Genomic DNA, 18,983 nt, shown 5'->3' on the forward strand with positions numbered 1-18,983 from the left:
GCCATTTAAATTCAGAATTGTATCTGTCAACAAAGAGAAGTGAGCACTTTATTGCCAGGCACTTGGGATATATCAGTGAACAAAACAAAGTTCTGTGTCCTCCTGAGGCTCACGTTCTAGCAGGAGGTATCTCTGAGATAAATTAAAAAAAGAACACAATAAATAAATAAGTAAATAACTTATGTTACATTAGAAGGTAGTAAATGCTGTTGAGAAAACAAGATCACGGTCGGGGAGAAATAGGAATACTGGGGATGAGGGTATGGTTTGCCATTTTGAGTAGGAAATGGGAAATGTAATTTTGAGCAAAGGTTTGATAAGATGATTGTGAATGAAGGTTTGATAGAGGTGAAGAAGTTGGCAGAAGAGCTTCTTAGGTAGAGGGAACAGCTAGTGCAAAGTTCCTGAAGTGGAAGCCTCATTGGCATGTTCAGTATAGCAACAGGGACTGTATAGACCCAAATAATTCCATTGTTTTTCAGTGAAGAAATCCTTTTTTGTGAGCATTCATCCATGTTTCCTGGATTTCTAGCCACTCAACATTTTGGAGGTAGGGATAACAGCATTCCTAATTAGTTGGATGCAAAGTAAAAGCATATGTACCCTTATGCTCCAAGGAGCAGCCTGGGCAGAGGTAGGAATGACATTTTCTCAGGAAAACTGAGAGGACTGAGGAGCACATGTGTCTGCATCAAAGACTGAACTTCTCAGCCCAGAGGCGGACAAGGGTAGCTCCTGCGGAAAGAGCTGAGATTCTCCTTGGAATTTCAGGTTCCCCTCTAGCACATAAATCAAAGAAAATCCGGAGCCCTCAAGTTCTATGACATAAAGCACAGTCAAATCATTTAATCCAGAACAATGTCAAAGGCAATTGTGATAAAATCCCTACTACAGTCATGGGGGTGAACCATATCCAGAAGATATTTAATCTTGAACAAGGTGGTTATCCTCGAATACCCAAATTAGAGACAAGTTAGCTGTTTGACCGTCTTTCATTAGAATCCAACACATTCTTCCTACCAAATTACCACCGTGTCTTGTACAATGATGTGAGGACATTGTTCAGCTGCAGCTTGGAAAATTATAATGTCTTTACATTTACAACTGACTTTTTAGCACTAAATAACTAATCATAAATCCCTTTACTTCATTGTTTATGACCTATTTCACTTAAAGGCATAATTTATCTTGAAAGGCCTTTTGCAGAAAAAAAAAATCACACTAAAAGTTCTGCTATATTGACCAAGTGGCAGCCACACAGTTTGTCACTTCTCATAAATTATTGGTTACTCTGAAAATGTTTTATATTTGATAAGCTGATCTTAAAGTGTGACCTGCTATATTTAAATTTCAAACCTACTATATTTAAATAGCATGTTGGTAATGACTTGTCTAATTAATTATTTAAAGTTTTTATTTATTAACTAAAGACTTCTATACTGAATACAATTTCTTCTTACTATAATATTTCATCTAATGGAAATTGTGTTGGAGAAAAGAAAGGGTAACAGCAGAATAAACCTGAGGCATTTTGTACTGAAGATGTGAAGTTCAGCTTTTTTGCCCATCCAGATGGTGACACCCTGATCATTTTAATCAACATACTTTTTTGGATCATGATAACACTATAAATATTAAATCACAGTACAGTTGAACCTGGGTCATTGTCACTTCTTTTAATGACTGTATGACCATATTCTGTGTAATATTAAATACAGTGTCAGTCACAGTCATAAAACAGTGACATTAAAATGTAATATTTATTTTTTAAAATTATTTTCATCAAGCTGAGGAGGACTTAACCATCTAATAACTTTTGTGAAGGGGGCCTTGCATTTTTATGAACTGTACTCAATCTTTAACAAAATTCACCAGCAATTTTACCACTATTTCCTTTCTAGGGAATACAGCGATTACCATGCTTCATAACTAAAAATTGCCCATCTATATTCATGTGATGAATGTAACATGGAATTTACAAATTTAAATGCATAATGTTGAAAAAGAAGGAATAAAGGTTTTTATAGTAATGCAAATCTGTGCTGCATACATTAAATACTTTTTCTCATGGGTTAGAAACTAAATTGTGTTTCATAGCTCAACATTTTTAATTGGGTTTGCAGTGATAATAGGTTGTTATAACATTTTTAAGTGAATTTTTTGATTTCTCAAATATTTAACTACCTACTACATTTCCACGTCTACTAAGAAGCATACACACCAGTACTTTACACAAAATGGGATGCTGTTATTTCTAAATGGCTTTTTCTAAATGGTTTTATTTGCTGACATATTGCTTATCCCTTGCTGGGTTCCCTGGTCAGAAGGTTCGTACAGGAACCAGTCTGAGATACATACTTAAACAAGAGGACTTCTAAGGTTAGGAAAATGACAGTACACCATGGAGAGAAGCACCAGAGAGACCAACCAGGGGAAAACAAAAATGGCCAAAAGACTTTAAGTACTAAATCTGAAAACGTCTATTTTCTCTACATGTACATTTTCTATCTTTTTCCATTTTCATATCCCTTTTACTGTTCTCTCTGTTTTCCCTTCTCTTCACATAGATTCCAAAGGAGTTGAGGTTGCTGAAAAATTTGTTACTCCTAAAGGCCAAATAAGCCTTCTTTTGGAAGCAAAAAAGCATTGGCAGTTTCTCCAACTTGGCTTTTCCTTTAGATATATGGAAGTGTGTCCCTAGATAAAGCAAAAGGAGAACATTTCCCTAATGTACATCCTCAGTATATTCAGTCCACGAAGTTGGGAGCATTTTCCAGCCAGCCAGCAAGCATTGATTGTGTGCGAGGAGGTACATAAAAAACAGAATGAATTATAAAAGTAGTATAAAAGAGAAATTCCATGTTTTGGGACCCGAAAATCTCGTCAGAATGATAAAACACATACATGTTAAACAGCTCATTAATAATACAAAGCAATTTGTTACTACAATTTGTGCTACAATTATTTCACTTTCCTGCTAATATTTTTCCAACCACTTTGGCTGCTGCTTTTTTGTGCCATTGAAGTTTCTATTTGATCATTAAATGATGGCATTTCTTCAGTCTTGTCCTGGCTTCTCTGTATTATCTCTAGTCTTTCAATGGGCGACTACCTCTATACCCTTAATTTTCACCTGTAGCCAAGGCCATACTCCAAGACATACTCTTTATACCTCCAGGCCATACTCTTTTCTGCCTCCTTGAACAACAGATCCAAAAGCTGATTCATGATCTTCACTTCCAGTCGAGAACCCCTGCCAGTATTTTTGTCTTAGGGAATGGTACCAACATTCATCCATTAAGATGTGAAGTCTAGAAACCTAATAGCTTTTCTTGACCTTTATTTCTTAATTTTGTCTACTTCTCTCTACATCGACCAGCTCACCGTTCTAATCCAGGCTTCCTATGCTTCACCTGGACTACAGTGATGATTCTCAACTAGTCTATTGTCATCTATGTTGATCTTTTCAAAGTATTGTCACACAGAATGATCTTTACCATTGAAATTCCAGTCCTGTTTTCCTATTGCTTAAACATGTCAATATATAGGGTGGGGCAAACGTAGGTTTACAGTTGTGAGTACATGAAACAGAGTTTATTCTTATATTCTTATTTATAAATTATTGTATTACTTTTCATATGAATAATGTTAAACCTACTTTTGCCCCACCCTCTATGCCATAACACTATTTTTTTTTGTACATGACCTTTGACAGTCTCCCAGATCTGTTCCTAGTCAATCATTCTGTCTTTGCTCTGTCTACTCCAGTTACACTGGCCTTCAGGAAGACGCTTATTCTTGCCCTGATTCTCCTACCACAGATCTATGAGTGTAAATCTCATTTATGTTTTATCTTACATCTTCCTGGTTTTTAGCTCCTAGCTTACACATCATTTTCCCAGGGAACCTCCTCTTAACAGGTTCTTGGGATACAGTATATTTTTCCCTCATGACTCATTAAACAGTTACTTTTCTTTACATGATTGTTTGGTTATGGTCAGTCTTTCCACTGGACTGAAGTTACATGACAGCAGGAAGAATATCTGTTTTCCTTACTATTGTAACTCTAGTCTACTTAGCACCGTGTCTGGAGTAGGAGCTTGAAATATGAAATGAATGATTATGTGAATGAATGAATGAACAGTGACTGTAATAGAGAAAATAGAAAATTGTTGAAGAGAAAAAGAATAAATGATAGGGAAGAGTTAATGAAGCTTGGGTTAGTCTTGGAAGGAAAGGGAGATTTGGAAGAGACAATGGGTGAAGAGTGGAGTATCCTGAAATGGGGAACCATATGAGTAGTATCCTAGGAATAGAAATTGCCTTCTCTAGGTGAAAGGATGATAACTTTTTGGGTGAAACCTTTTGGTTCATTTTTGTGAACAGTGGAGGTAACGTTGACCATCCAAGCTTGGTCTAAACTTATGGACTTTGGAATTCCAGGCAGTAGGAGACTGTCCCAGTAATATAGTTTATTGAGTATATCTTTACATATCCATTTAATAGATTACAAAGTTTAGCAATTATTGTTTATAATGGAAAAGCTGCCGCTTTCACAGAATAGGATACTTCAATTGATCTTAAAAACAAAACAAAACAAAGTGTTTTGACCAATCCATGACTACTTGTTGTTATTCTGGGAAATTATTTGGAAAGACCTGATGATAAGGGCTACAATCTTAAGTGTTTCAATTCAGGTCAAGATGATAAAACCACTCACCTATTTCCTTAGTGTCAAACTTCTTCCTTATTTTGCCAATTTAAATTGATACGTGATATTACCTAGCTTCCTACATCTTCTATTTGACATAGACGAAAATTGTCAAAAGCAAAAAATGGAAGAGAAATTCATTGTTGTTGTTTTGCATCTCTTTCCTTGCTCTTCTTTTTTAAACTCATGGTTTGCGATGGTGACCTGTTCTGTGTTTGGGCAAGCGTCCCCTAAGCTTTCATCGGTGATTGTGTATTCTGTTTGACATGGTCATTACTTAATGCTCACTTAACAAAATTCTACATGACCGAATTATCACAGTGGGTGAGGGAACAGATGGCCAGCTGGCCGGAATCCATGCCTGCTTTGTTTTATGCTTTCTCAAGTCTGCCACAAAGAAGCCACATGCGAGATCTGAGGGGGCGATCCCAACAGTAACTGGGCTGCCCAGCTGCGCTTCCATGTCCGCAGCTGTGCCCTTCGGGTCAGCACTCTTCCCTCTGAGCACGGCTGGGGCATCTCCTGCGGGGACATGCTGCTTCGTGATCAAGATGGCAGGCACAGAGGGCAGATTTCTAAAGTAAAAATAGCGATCCTTTCCCCCACCTCCTGTCACTGCCTTCGAAATGCTAATCTTCAAGAGAAAGAGTTGTAGTTTAGTAGAAATAGTGCACCTACCTTAACACCTATTTGTAATTATAAGATTACCCACAATCTAATATTTTACAAATCACCGCAGCATTCAGCAAAGAAAATTGGACTTGGCCCCAGGCTTAAAAGTGGGTCGATGAAACCTGCTATGTGTGGATGAGAAAGGCTACAGAAGAAAATGCTTCCAATCATTAAACTTTAAGGTTTTTGTTATAGATTATGATTAGTAGTGTGCAGGATATGGTGATATTCCTGAAATTAATAATAATTTTCAGTCAGTCGTCAGACATCTATGAAGCATCATCTGAGTATCTAACGCTTTAATTCATCACGGTCTGTGGGGTAGAGAAGTATCCACGCATTGTTTATAACCTCAGGGAACAAAGGCGGCCCATGGAATGAATAGAGAAGGAAGCAGTGTCCGGTGAGGCGCGGAGATGCTAATCACGCAGCACAGGCGGCAAGTTCAGTAGGAGCCTGAAAAAGGTAAAGAGCTGTCAAGAAAGATTGATGAAGAGCGTACAAATGTTGTAGCTGTTTAGAGACGCCACGTGAAACAGTAAAATCGCTGGATGCACCTGAAATTTGGACCCAGATATCTGCTTATTATAACACACATAGGAAACATTGGCCTCGGATTTGTCTTTCATCTCGGTCCCGTCCTAATGACAGGTAGAAGAAACAAACCGTGGCGGCCAGTGGCAAACTTGAATAACCCTACTTTGCACCACCCGCCGATGTGTGTGTACTCTCAAGCTTGAGTAGCATTTTCCACCCACGGCACGGGAGTTCTGACAGATGCACCTCTCAAACAAGTGACTTGCAGAGTTCCGTTTGCAAACAGCTCCCTGATTAAAGAGGGCTTTTTAAGGAGTTAGAGAGAAATTGTTATACAGGTAGCCAGAGCTGGTTTTCTATAATTACCAGAGCAGAAAGAGATTTATTTTTCTTAGATTGATCAAAAATTATTGAATGTGTTTTGTCGGTTAGCTGGGATCGTATTTATGGTTTCTGAAGTTTCATAGGAATTTTCACAGGGAATCATTACTCTTATTTTAGTGGCCATCTGCAAAAATAAAAGTATGATACTGATTTTCATGATAGCTTATACTTTTGATGTCCATATTTCTCTTCGATTTGGGAAGTGTTTAGCCCATTGGCACAAGCTTTCAAGATGTACCTGGGCCTTACATTACTAATTTCAACAATAAATGATTGCTCAGTTTCATATGGCATTTTTTAGTTTCCACAAGGCCTCTAATACTATCCTGAATGTTCATAGGCACATTATGTCAGATTTATTTCCTTTATCTTAGAAAAAAAAATCAAAGGTCAAGATTGTCTTTTTCTTATGTTCACCATGTATTGCTTTGTTAACAGTAATATCCCACAATCAATCAGTCAACAAATATTATTGGTGAGCTAAAAGATGCCCCAAAATAAATAACATGTTTTGGAGGATTAAAAAAAAAAAGGAATTATAACTACAGAGAAATGAAACAGATTGCTATTTGGGTAATAAAACATTCAGAACTGAACATTTCTATTGTGTACGTGGCAGTTTAGGAAGCTTGTCTTGGCAGTGGTGTGCGAGATGAATGGACGTGGCAGAGCCTGGAAGACTGTGCTCCCTGATAAGATGCAGCTATAGCAATACTTGTCACTTGTAAAATGACAGATCCTTTTGCTTTATTTGAAAGTTATACTAATGTTTAGTAATCTATTGGAAAAATAAAACAAACCAACTATTGTGATTGAAATGATTACATGTGTTCGTAGAAATAATCCATATGAGCACTTTCTCAGAATGTTGGCTGACTACCTAAAAACATACTGCATTGGCAAGCCCAACTCTAAACAAAAGATTTAAGTGAATCAAGATCAACCCCAAGAAATCTGCATTCTTTCTTCACTAGTATTCCCATCCACCTTGCAGGCCCTGATCACCCTGGGTGCCACCTAAGAAGACATTCCGGTGCTCTTCCTCGGCACTGCTCCAAATTTAAACTGCTCTCTGATCTCCAAAACCATCAAAATGTATTTACCACTCTCTGATGAAAGCCAAGTGAAGTTAGTTTTAAATAAGGTGTTAATTGTTGATACATATGAGTGCTCTGTCAGTCAACTCTAATCATCAATGAGGGCTCTGGTTTCCTTAACGAACCCGATTGCTTTAAGAAAACAAGTACTTGGGACTATAGTAGTTTGGATAGTATCTCTCCAAAGTTCCTATCTACATGGAATCGCAGAACGCGGCCCTGTTTGGAAATAAGTATTAGTTTGCCAGGGCTGCCGTAACGAAATACCACAGCCTGGTGGCTTAAACAACAGAAAGTCATCGGCTCACGGTCCTCAGAGTGTAAGATCAAGGTGCTGGCAGGTGGCTTCTCCTGAGGCCTTTCTTATGGGGTTGTAGGGAGCCAACTTTTCACCTTTTCTTGTGTGTGCACCTCACTGGCGTCTCTTTTGTTCTGTCCAAACTTCCTCCTCTTGTAGGAGCAATTGGATTACATTGAGGCCCCTTCATATGGCCTCATTACCTTAATTACCTCTTTAAAATACATTCACATTCTGAGGTATTGGGGTTTAGGGCTCCAACATGTGAATTTGGGGAGCACAGTTCACCCCATCACGGGGGCTATAAAGATGCTAAGATGAAATCATTGCGGGTTAGGGTGAGCCTTACATCCCATGGCTGGTTTACTTACAAGAAAAGGAGAGACGCAGGAAGAAGACACGTGAGGATGGAGGCGGAGGCCGCAGTGGGGCTGCCACAGGCCCAGGAAGCCAGGGACCCGGGCGCTTGGAGACAGGGACAATCCCCCCCGGGAGCCTCCAGGGGAGTGCGGCCTGATGACACCTTGATTTCAGACTCTTGGCCTCCCGAACTGTTAGAGAATAAATGTTGGTTGCTTGAAGCCACCGAGTCTGTGATAATTTATTAGAGCCGACCTGGGAAACTAATACAGGGACTCTAAATAAAACCCCTTCTAGCCACTAGTCCCCTCAGTGCCTTCCTGTGGACAGCCGTGGAGAGAGCCTGGTCTTAACTCTGAAGATGAAGGTTTATGGGTAGGTATTAAAAAAAAGTCTCTGTTTAGCCCAGGTGTCAATTTTAATTCCTATTCAAGTATTTTTAAATTCTAAAAACAGTTTGCTAAATTTGCTGATTCTCTCCTAAAATTCAATGTTTTAGACTTATTTATAGTTTACCTTCCTCTCTCTCTGTCTCTCTCTCTATACACACACACACACACACACACACACACACACACACACACGCACACTAAGTAGCCACCGACAGTTTCTCCCCTGAAGTGGCCGAATTTGCCGTTTACGTTTTAAAGGGAAGAGGAGGAGCTGGTGTAAAGCTGGCTTGAGAGCATCAATCATAGGCACGCTCTTAAAATAATTCCTTCTTTTTCAACTGGTTTTAAAAACGAGTGTCAGTGGTTCAAAATGGCAACCGCCAAATGTTTAAAACTTATTAAATGGAAAACCAGCACTATAACAGGCGAACTTTAATGACACTCCGAGAGCAGAATTTGGAGTGACCTTTTGGGCCGTAGCCATTTCTCTTTCACTGTGCTGCTGGAACAGCCTGGAAGGACAGGAACAAGGCCTCCCTTTGCTGTGGCCTTCCACAATTTAGGAAAAGCACCTGCTAATTAAACCCTAAGATTGTTGGCTTCCCTGTTCAAACTGCCCAGAGGTGATAAGCTACCCTCAAGGCCACGTTCCTGCACGCCCCCTCCTCCTGCTGTCTTCAGGACTCGGGATAATTCACATCAAGGAGTCTCTAGTTAGTAGAAAGTCCTCCCTCCCCCCCTTAAACAGGCCCCTTGAATTCCTCATAACTTCTGCTCTGAGCGTGTTTCACAGGCTTGGGAAAATGCTGATAAGACACCTCCCTAGGACATCTGCAGGACAGTCTCCTGGAAGGCAAACAAACTAACTTTTCTAGACAACCTCCCTGGTATCTGCTCAACTTCAAGACAACCCCAACCCTTCCCTTTCTTGTCGCCTAGCAACAGCCCCAGCTTGAAAGAGCCGGCTTCCTTTTTGTTCTCTGCCCTTGTATTGATTAGCAGTACACCGGCCCTTTCCCCTCGAGGAAAGTAAAATAACCCCCCGTCTGCATCTATCTCGTCCTTTAGCTGTGAATTCTTTCACAGCCTACGCTGAAACCCTAACACAATTAGTTACACTCTGCTCTTCCTGTTGCCTCATTGGCATGTCCTTATTACATAATAATTCATTTTTAATATCTAACTATCAATATTTTGGGGGCATAATTTATAAAATTGACCAAGTCTGTGTACACATAATCACAGGAGAGTCTCAAACTATTTACTTCCTAATAATCTGTTTACACACTATAAAGAATGCATAATTTGGGGCGTAGTCTCTAAATGTGTGAAAAGCTAACCATGTTACACATGTGGGAATAACTTCAATTCTCTACCATTGGAATTGTGGGAAGGGATGCAGAAAAAGCAAACCATATAGATCTATCGCTTTGCTGAGCAATTCATCTTGTTGACATACTCATATGAACTTGCATAAAAATGCCTGGAAAGCAAGCTGTCGAATTCAGTTGTTCATTAATATTGATCACATGCTGTCCCCACTGTGTGAGGAGCTACTTAAAGATTACCTACAAAAGTATTACAGCATTATCGATTTTAAAACTCCCTGAAGCCTCTTGTATCTTGAAAGACCACTTACACTTTCATCGTTAAGAGTGATATTACCAAGTGTTGTTGTCTAATCAGATAATTGGACTTTTATGAATACTAATTAGAACTGAAGTTCATAATCACCACTCTGTAGACTTCTTTTGTATAACCGTAACGTCAAAAAAGCAAACTTTTAAAAGGAAACTTTTGAAATGGAAAGCAAGTGAGATTGCCTTGGTCTGTCTTGTTTTTACAAGCTCTGAGTAATACGCACTGGTTTTCAAATTTTGCTCTGGTATTAAATTGTTTTCAAGCTATATATGTTTGATATGTATGTCTGCTGACATTACAGAAAAGACATGAGCTGCCCAAATACACCAGTTTTTCTCACAAAAGTTAAGAATGTAGCCACATTACAAACATTTATACTAATACTTTGTTAGTACTATGTAACTAAGGGACTTTTAGAACTAAATTTCCAGAAACCATTACATAAACAAAAAAATATATAAATTTTGAGCATAGTATATTCACAGTAAAGTATAGACATTAAAATTACTTTTAAAAAATGAGATACATAGACTGGATAACTAAGTATTGTCTTGTGTTGTGAGCTTACTCTTCCGGCTGCTGACAATTTAATCCATTTAAGTCATTTATCATAAATTACTAGCAGAGTGCTCAGCACATAATAGGTGCCTAATGAATAAATGATATTTAACCTGAAATTAGAAGGAAAAAAACCAACACACTTCTATGTCCAACAGGGTCAGGATCAGTTTCTCTATTATCCTCACAGTACACAGCACATGCAACAGTGATGCTGTGCTATAAGTGATGATGATTATTTATTAATGAGCCAAGACCTTAAAATAATACTTTCAGTATCAAAAGAGAGATTACTGGATGGGGGAAGCACAAAACAAATAAGAGTTTCCTAGGATCTTTGATTCTCATATGATTAGCTCACTTATCACTTACAGAGAGAAACCTGAAAACTATTATATGTTTTAAATGTTTCTATTTAACATCAAAAACAAAACTTTCTGTCTGCCAAGTGAATTTTGTGAGTCGAAACGATGGGCTACATTTATTATGCTATGTACTAACTTGCATTCTGATTATGTCATGTCGCTAGTGCTTTAAATGAATGTCTTTATTTACACAGGAATTGCTAAATTAGGAGACCAAAACACTATTAATGAAAGCATATTTTGTTTTTCTTGATTATATATTTGCCAAAGAGTTATGATACATGTAATCATTATGGAAAAATATACATTCTAATGACCTGTTATTGACAATAGTAATGCGATTACAGATGTGATACTCTTGAAGCTTAAACTGTATTAGAGACAAAAATATTGGAACCTAATTATAAATTTAAAGGACTTGAACCTTGAAAGCTATAGAAAAGTTAAAAATATATCCTAATTAACAACCAAGTGAAAAACCAAAGGATACTTATATCTAATAAACCTGAAGTTAAACGTGGTTGAAGTTATAACTATTGCCTTACCCTTGCTTATCCAAAATGTATCAAACACCTACTGTGTGCTGACCTTGACTCTTCCTACAAAGAATTTATGGTCTAATGGGGAAAAGCCACATGCAACCACTCGCTTCCACACTCTGTCATGAGTACTGCAAAAGAGTATGTACAAGGCATATAATATCAGTCCACAGTATATGATTAGAGACAAAAACATGGGAAGAAAAATAAAAAAGCCTGCATGTTGGGCAGGGTCCATTTCTTTCTTATTCTCACAGCATAAGCCACAATCTATGCATACAAAATATATTATTACAAAATAATAGTGGGGAAATACTCATGTTTGACAGTTGACTTAAAACATAGCTGAACTAAGTACTGTTAGCATAGCAGAGCCTGTCTACATTCATAATATCGAATACACCCTGACCCTTTGCTGAAAATACTCTGAAATATTTCCATTTAGGAAGGCTTTGGAGTCCTGTATTATTTATAGGAATGTGCTTAGTGAATCCATGCTGATTCGGTTTGCATCTGTCGAGACTAACATATAAATAAATATACAGATCTTCAGCATGGCAGGAAATGGGGCTTAATTGGAAAGGACGGAGATTTGCAGCCAGGCAGATTGTGTTAAAATCTTGGATTTTCCAGTTAGACATGCTACTTAACCTCCTGAGCAAGGCTGTTTTCTTTCCTCTAAAGCAAAGATGAGATAAATATATTTTTTAAAAATATATTCTTGCAGAGCATGCTAAAGAATACTATGCATGCTTCTTGTTGCCTAGCGTACAAGGCCCTCCAGACATTAAACCCCTGTCCCATTTCCCTTCCCTCATCTTCACTCTTTAATGAAAACAGCTGAATTTCTTGGGGAAGGAGAAATACAGCAGCCACAACCTATATAATGGGTAATCTTTTTCTGAGACCCTAATGTTAGCTGAGATCATGATGTCCTTTGGGGTGTAAATAAAATGAGCTCCAACTCTCTAAATCATATCTTTTGGGAATTCCAGAGGCTGTCCCTAGATCGCTGGGCAGGCTTCACCTGATGCCCTCAGGAAACACCTAGAGTGTCTAGGACTTTAGACACCTCTGTCAGCTCTGTCTTCAGGCTCCTATATCCAGTGGACTCTCAAATCCCTTGGCGTCATGTACTGTGACGCTCCTTCCCTACTGCCTGTATGAGCCAGAGGAATAGCACAGCGCTTCCCCCTTGACTTCCCCAAAAACCACACACAGGTCTGTGTCTTGCAGACTTGAGTGTATATCTGGATACTTCATCAGAGACAGTTCACATAACGTGTCAACTTGAATTGTAGGCATCACAATTTCTTACTGGCTACTTTTCCTGACATATTACAGCCTCACAACTCACTGCCTGACCCCCTCTCTTCCTGAAGTCTACTTCCAGCTCTGTTTTGGGGGTCTCCTCTCCTGGCCTTCCCCACCCACTCCTAAGGTCTTCCCTTTATTACGCAGACTCACTCGCTCATTCTCAGCTCCTAGCTGAGCTCTGCTTTTCCAAAGATGCAACAGGCTTGAGTAAGCAGTGTCATCGATGCCAGGTTCCTAGTCACTCCTTCTTCAAAGTGACTTTCACTGGCTACCTTCCTCCGAGTCACAGCTTTAATTGCTCCCAAGAACTGGCAGAGGCCTTATTAGTTCAGGTGGGGTTTTTTTTCTGCTCCCTCACCCAACTCTGTGGAAAGGAACATGGAAAAGATTTATTTTCTTTCTCATATAAATTGCATCACTCTCTTGAGGGGTCAGGAATAGCTTAATCATTTTTGGTTTTAATAACTTTTTTCCTCCGAGATATAATTCCTTAAACCCAATTTTCCTCATATTAGCTCTTCTTCTTTTTTGAGGGGTGGGAGGAAGGAAATCATTGAATTCTTGCTAGGCTTTGTTTCCTCATTGGCAAAATTGACAGATTGGAGTAGGCATCTCCAAGGCTCCTTATTTGTTTGAAATGATGTAATTCTTTGACTATAATTATTTATATTTATCTTTAGCTTAGCAGTTACACGTTTCCAGTTAATAAAATAAGTCTACATCATGTATTTTTCTTATTTTGAAGAAAACTGATTAATCAAAACTCTAATATCGCTTTTCTTTTCTCTTTTCCTTAATTAGCTGATTCTCTAAGGAACGTCTGTTTTAGATTCATACATGCTTAGTTTGAAACCTAAATGCATCACTCGTAGATGTTTATTTGAGAAACTATCTAATCTTCCTGACCTTCAGTTTTTTAAAAATGTAAAAGAGAACGGTAATGACAGCGACCTCATTGAGTTACTCCGAGGAATAAATGTGGCGATTTATGTGAAAATAATTTGTAAATTGTAAGGCATCAGCAAATGTTAATTCATTTGAAAGGACGAAAGAAGTAGAGACTGAGAACGAAGACGAGAGAGATGCTCTGGAGCGTGATTGGCATCTCCTAATAATAGGATAAAATGCTCAGATTGCGGCAAAACTGAGCGTTGGGGATGCGCCTTCTTCCTCTCGGAGCGCTGGCCACAGAGCGCCCCAGGCCCTGCTGTTGGTTTGTTTAGTGGACGCGCACCGCACAGCACGAAGCTGCCTACTTAACTAAGGGTATTGGTGTGGGGAAATCTGCAGAAAATCACAGGGACAGTGATTTCTCTCCACTTGGTAAAGTCAGCCCTCTCAAGAAGCGAGCAGCCAGACACTATAGAGTTGCCACGCTGTTTCCTATTCCATGCATATCTTTATTTGGTTCTTCAACTGTTAAATTTCACAACATTTTAAACTGAAAAACACAGAGTGCCCAAGACAGCTGCTGGAGAAACAGAGTTATAAAGCCTTGCCCCAGTGCCAGAGAGGCTGCCAGCCCCTAACTGGCTCCTGCCACGGACGCTTGTTCCACCGCCCGCAGTGACAGTGCCGATGGTGAATTCCCTTCTCGGCCCCAGCCTTTAACTGGCTCTGACGCCTGAGCACCATTCACTGCCGCTCCCTTCCAGGGGCCTTGCCTGGTGGAGCTCCCATCAACATTCTTGTGTCCAACCCTTTTGCCTCCCCTCTAGTTTCTGCTGAAATCATTTGCTCTTTTTCTTGCCTAATCTTCCTCCAGGAAACTGGAATTCACCCCTTCACACATAATCAGACAGTTGGTTTAATTACCCCTTCTCTGTGTCTCTGCTAGATACATCTTAACATTCTCTTCAGTGATTTTTCTTTCACTTCTAAAGGTGCTTTACTCTCTCCAATTAAAAAAAGAGAGACAAAAATTAAAGTAAACGATATATTTTCCTTGGCATTTCTTCATCACACAGGGTTAGCCCTTTCTTTCTCCAACTTGTCTTTTCCCTTCTTTACAATCTGCATTCTGGATTCTGCCCTGAGTCAATTAGCATCCTCCAAAAAGCCAACCATAAGACACAAAGGTGTCAGAGATTTACTGGGGGGATGTTTGTGATGGACAAAGGGGAGAGGAAGGAAAAGTAAGTAGGATGAGCCTTCATATTGTGACACAAGCCTGTCACCTCTAAAGGGAGAAGAGGAAGAAAGATTGTGTATGAAAAGCCTCAGTTTGCCATGCCATTTGAGAAAACCTCAGCCACACCCAAGGGACACCCAGGAAAAAGAAGGTCATCAGAGGAATTCTGGTCAGGGTGCATTGTCCCAGCTCCTCCCCCCAAAGAGCTGGAAGCTGGTTCTCTGCAAAGGAGACTGAGCACTTGTTGCATTGGTTGTAACAGGTACAGTCACTCTGGTGAAGTCACTTACTTAAAGCTCACTAATGACTACTGGCCCTTCTCTCTATTTGCAACTTTTGACAAGCTACTTCTTATAGACTGGCAAAAATTGTGGTTCTCCAGAAGTGTTCCCCACCAAAAAGCTCTCAAAAAATAGTCTATAAAAGTATTGCAACCAGCTATCCACGTCACTTGGCCTATATGGTTACCGTCATTTGCAAGTTTATTCTTCCACCAGCAGGGTACAGAGCTCTTCAGCATTCATAGCTGCAGAAATTGCCATTCAGTGTTAGTCCATAAACATGCAAAAGGTATTTTACAATTTGGAGACGTTAATAACACTACTTAGTGCTGTGTGTCAGACACTGCCCTGAGTATTTTATATGTGATTTTTTAAATTTGTATCATTACCCTTTGAGGTAGATTCTGTTGGTATTGACATTTAACAGAAGGTGATTCTGAGGCACAGAGAAGTTAAATATATCCTTCAAGACCACATGGCTAGGAAACAGTTAAGCCAGGATTCAAACCCACTGGTCTGCAGAGCCCACATAGCTAGTACATCTCCTGTACCACTAATATTCAAAACACTTCTCTATAAAACAGTTAATTGTATAATGTTAACCCAATGTTTACTTTAGAGCATATGAATTATGCAGTAATACTTTTTCCTGTTTTTCAGGTCCCTGCATTCCTAACCCATGCCATAATGGAGGAACTTGTGAAATAAGTGAAGCGTATCGAGGGGACACATTCATAGGTTATGTTTGTAAATGTCCCCGAGGATATAACGGGATTCACTGTCAACACAGTAAGTTATCCATGGTCATTGTGCTTTTATTATTACTGATTGCAAAGTGTACAAGTCATTATCATTTTGTTTGTAGTGGAATAATAGGATCTTTTGAGCAGCAAAGAGCCCCAGCAGTTGGCTGGCGCTGCTTCTCTCACACTGAATACAAGGCCTCCCCAGCCAAGGTCCCCTAGACTGTGTCCGGTCCTCCTGGTGGTGGGGGACTATCCATCTTTTGTTTCCCTTTTCATTATTGTTCAACTGCACTTGCAAAATGTTGCTTTTTTTATTAAACTGATACCTGTCTCTTTTATACTTGCGTGGAAGCTACACTCTTCAAGCTTTCCAGATACAATTCTATAGACTAGGTTCAGAGATGATACCCAGGAAAGAAAAGAAAACACCCCGCCACCCTATCTATAAGCCAGTTTCCTCCTCCTTAACATGTTGGCATTTTTAGCATGAAAATCTTTGAAAGTTCAATAAGTGTGGTATTTGCACTTCTCTCTTTTATCCCCATTCGTATTTATCCTGGGAAGTTAAACAAAATATATCCACTTGTGATGATTTCTTCTCAGAAGTAAAGCTCAACATAAATGCCAAATGAGTGGCGTGGGCCCTTAACTGCTGCAGGGGTTCAGCAAGCAGGGAGGCCACGCTGGCCTGTAAGCTGCCAGGGAAGCCCCTTCCCTAGGCTGCAACCTGTGAGCCGAGCTCTGATGGGGGGATAGGATGTTGATCAGAGGAGGGGAACAGGGGAATGAATGGCACATGGTGGGACACGTGGAGATAGGAGCTCTGAATAGTGGCCTTTAAGGCCATTTGTGCTCCTTACAACTGGCATTTGTAATTGTCTCTAAGAGCTCTGATCACCAGTGAGGAACTGAGATGCTGCTGTTTTTCTGAGCCCAGGTCCTGAGTTGCTAAGGCTGATTCTCCCTTATTGTAGCATCACCGCTCAGCCTTCACACATGAACACCTCAACACATCCCCAGAAAGACAGAGATGGGAGCCCAGAGTCCTGGTCGCTTTTCATCTAGTTGACATTCACTTAATTCTGTGAAGACAATATTACTAACTTACTTATTAACAAAACTACAAAGTGTGTCAGAACAGTGCCCAGAGGGAGACAGTCTGGCTGCCCAACTTGAGCTCCTCAATTCAGAGCTGCTTGCACACAGCACACACACACTTACAGAGGAAACCCCCCTTGAAATGAGAACAGAGCTTTCATAATGCGCTGTGGTCCAGTGCTCAGAGGCAGGAATTGCACCCAAGGTCAATCATATCATCCTAACTTTCTCTTTTCTATGCTGCAGGGCCTCAGAAGGGAGAGAGTGAACATATACAAAGGCAAATTCTGACTGTTAGAAATCCTTAAAAGGACAGTATGTGGAAGGCATGTGTAGATCCTAATGTCACTTAAATATTTCATGTTTATTAGCCCTTTCACCCTACCCTACTGCTGATGTCAATGTGAAGTTGGGGCTGGTCCTTAAACCCGTGGTTGAGAAACTCCAAATCTAAATTCCATCTAATAATATCTGTACAACAACACAAAATTCTTTTCACATCTCTGGGCTTTGTTTTCTTCATATTATGAAGAAACATTGTAGTTTCAGTTATCTTTAATAGCCTAGAAGTCCCATTGAAGACATCAAGTCATCATGCATTTGTACCAATGTAAGTGGGTGTGACCTAGACACATGGGGCAGTATCCACCTGCCTCTGACTCCCACACAATGGCTGGCTGTGGGCCCTTTCAAAAGAACCGTCATGTTTGGAGAAATAGAATAAATAATTCATGCCCCCATTCTCCACAGTAGAACATACAAATCTTTTCTCTCTTAGTTTACACCATACTCAAATAAGCTCATCGATCCACATAATTGTGTTGAATTTCAAGGCTTATTGTTCTTGTGAAGCAGAAAGAGACCCTCCCTCTTACAGCAGCTGATCCCCCACAAGACCTTACGCCCATGTTAGGAATTGCAATGGACAGCCCTAGGCTTTGCTATTCAATTCAGAACTGGGATTTTGTGGTCTAAACAAGTTGGTCCCTGTTCTCTGAAGTGCATCACTATTAGAGGCAACAGAGAACGGAGGGGAGAAAAAACTGGATTTGGAATCAGAGACCTGGATTTGAGACCTGACCTTTACAGTTATTGGATAAGTGACCTTGAGCCAGTTACTTGACCTTTGTGCAATTGAAGACATAAATGGAGGAATTGAACTAGAAATAGATTATCTTTGTTTCATAACAGCTAGGAGAGTATTATGACTAAGTGGGTAGCTTGCTTACTGTACAAAGGTTTTCAGGACTTCCTCTTTATAGATGAAATTGTAAAGGATTTAAAAGTCCTGGGAGCCCTGAGAGCTTTTCCAGGTAGGAGAAAACAAAAGTCGTTCTTTTAATGACTTGTAAGAACCACTAGGTATTTGGTTTTTTCCCCCCAGTAGTAATAATTGTAAGGTCTAGATACACTCTAAAACCTTGCTACTCAACATGTGGCTATGCATAAGCAATGCTTGGAAGCTTGTTAGAAATGCACATGATCAGGTGCCATCTCAAACCAACCAAAATGATCCCCAGTCGACACCCATGCATATTGAAGTTTGAGAAGTACCACCCAAGGCTTTCAGTAGCTAAAAGTAATCATCTCATAGATTAAGGTAGCAACTTCTGCATTCAGTTACATAACAGTAGTTATAAGCAAAATATTTATTGTTTTTGCAAATCAAAATTTTTATTGAAAATCAATGAAAATTATTTATAATATAAACATTGCTTTTAGGAGAAGAATTTTTAAAAATTCTTCAGACATCCATAGGTGGGGGGAGCTATTTAATTTAGTTCTGTATGACAGAATGTGAATTAAATATAGTTTGTAATATAGCTAGATAGTTAAAGAATTTTAAGTTTCATGAC

At 39.5% G+C, this 18,983-nt stretch overlaps 1 protein-coding gene across 2 annotated transcripts in view; it reads left to right on the top strand.

Moving 5' to 3' along the window:
* Window positions 1–18,983, top strand: part of EDIL3 (EGF like repeats and discoidin domains 3) — a 353,968-nt gene that overhangs the window by 150,413 nt on the left and 184,572 nt on the right. For both annotated transcript variants that reach the window (XM_081131478.1, XM_081131479.1), the window contains one exon: window positions 15,944–16,072. In XM_081131478.1, the coding sequence (XP_080987604.1) occupies window positions 15,944–16,072 (129 nt within the window). The remainder of the gene's footprint in view (window positions 1–15,943; window positions 16,073–18,983) is intronic.

Source organism: Miniopterus schreibersii, assembly GCF_964146895.1.
Source record: "Miniopterus schreibersii genome assembly, chromosome: 3".
In the NCBI taxonomy this organism is placed as follows: Eukaryota; Metazoa; Chordata; class Mammalia; order Chiroptera; family Miniopteridae; genus Miniopterus; species Miniopterus schreibersii.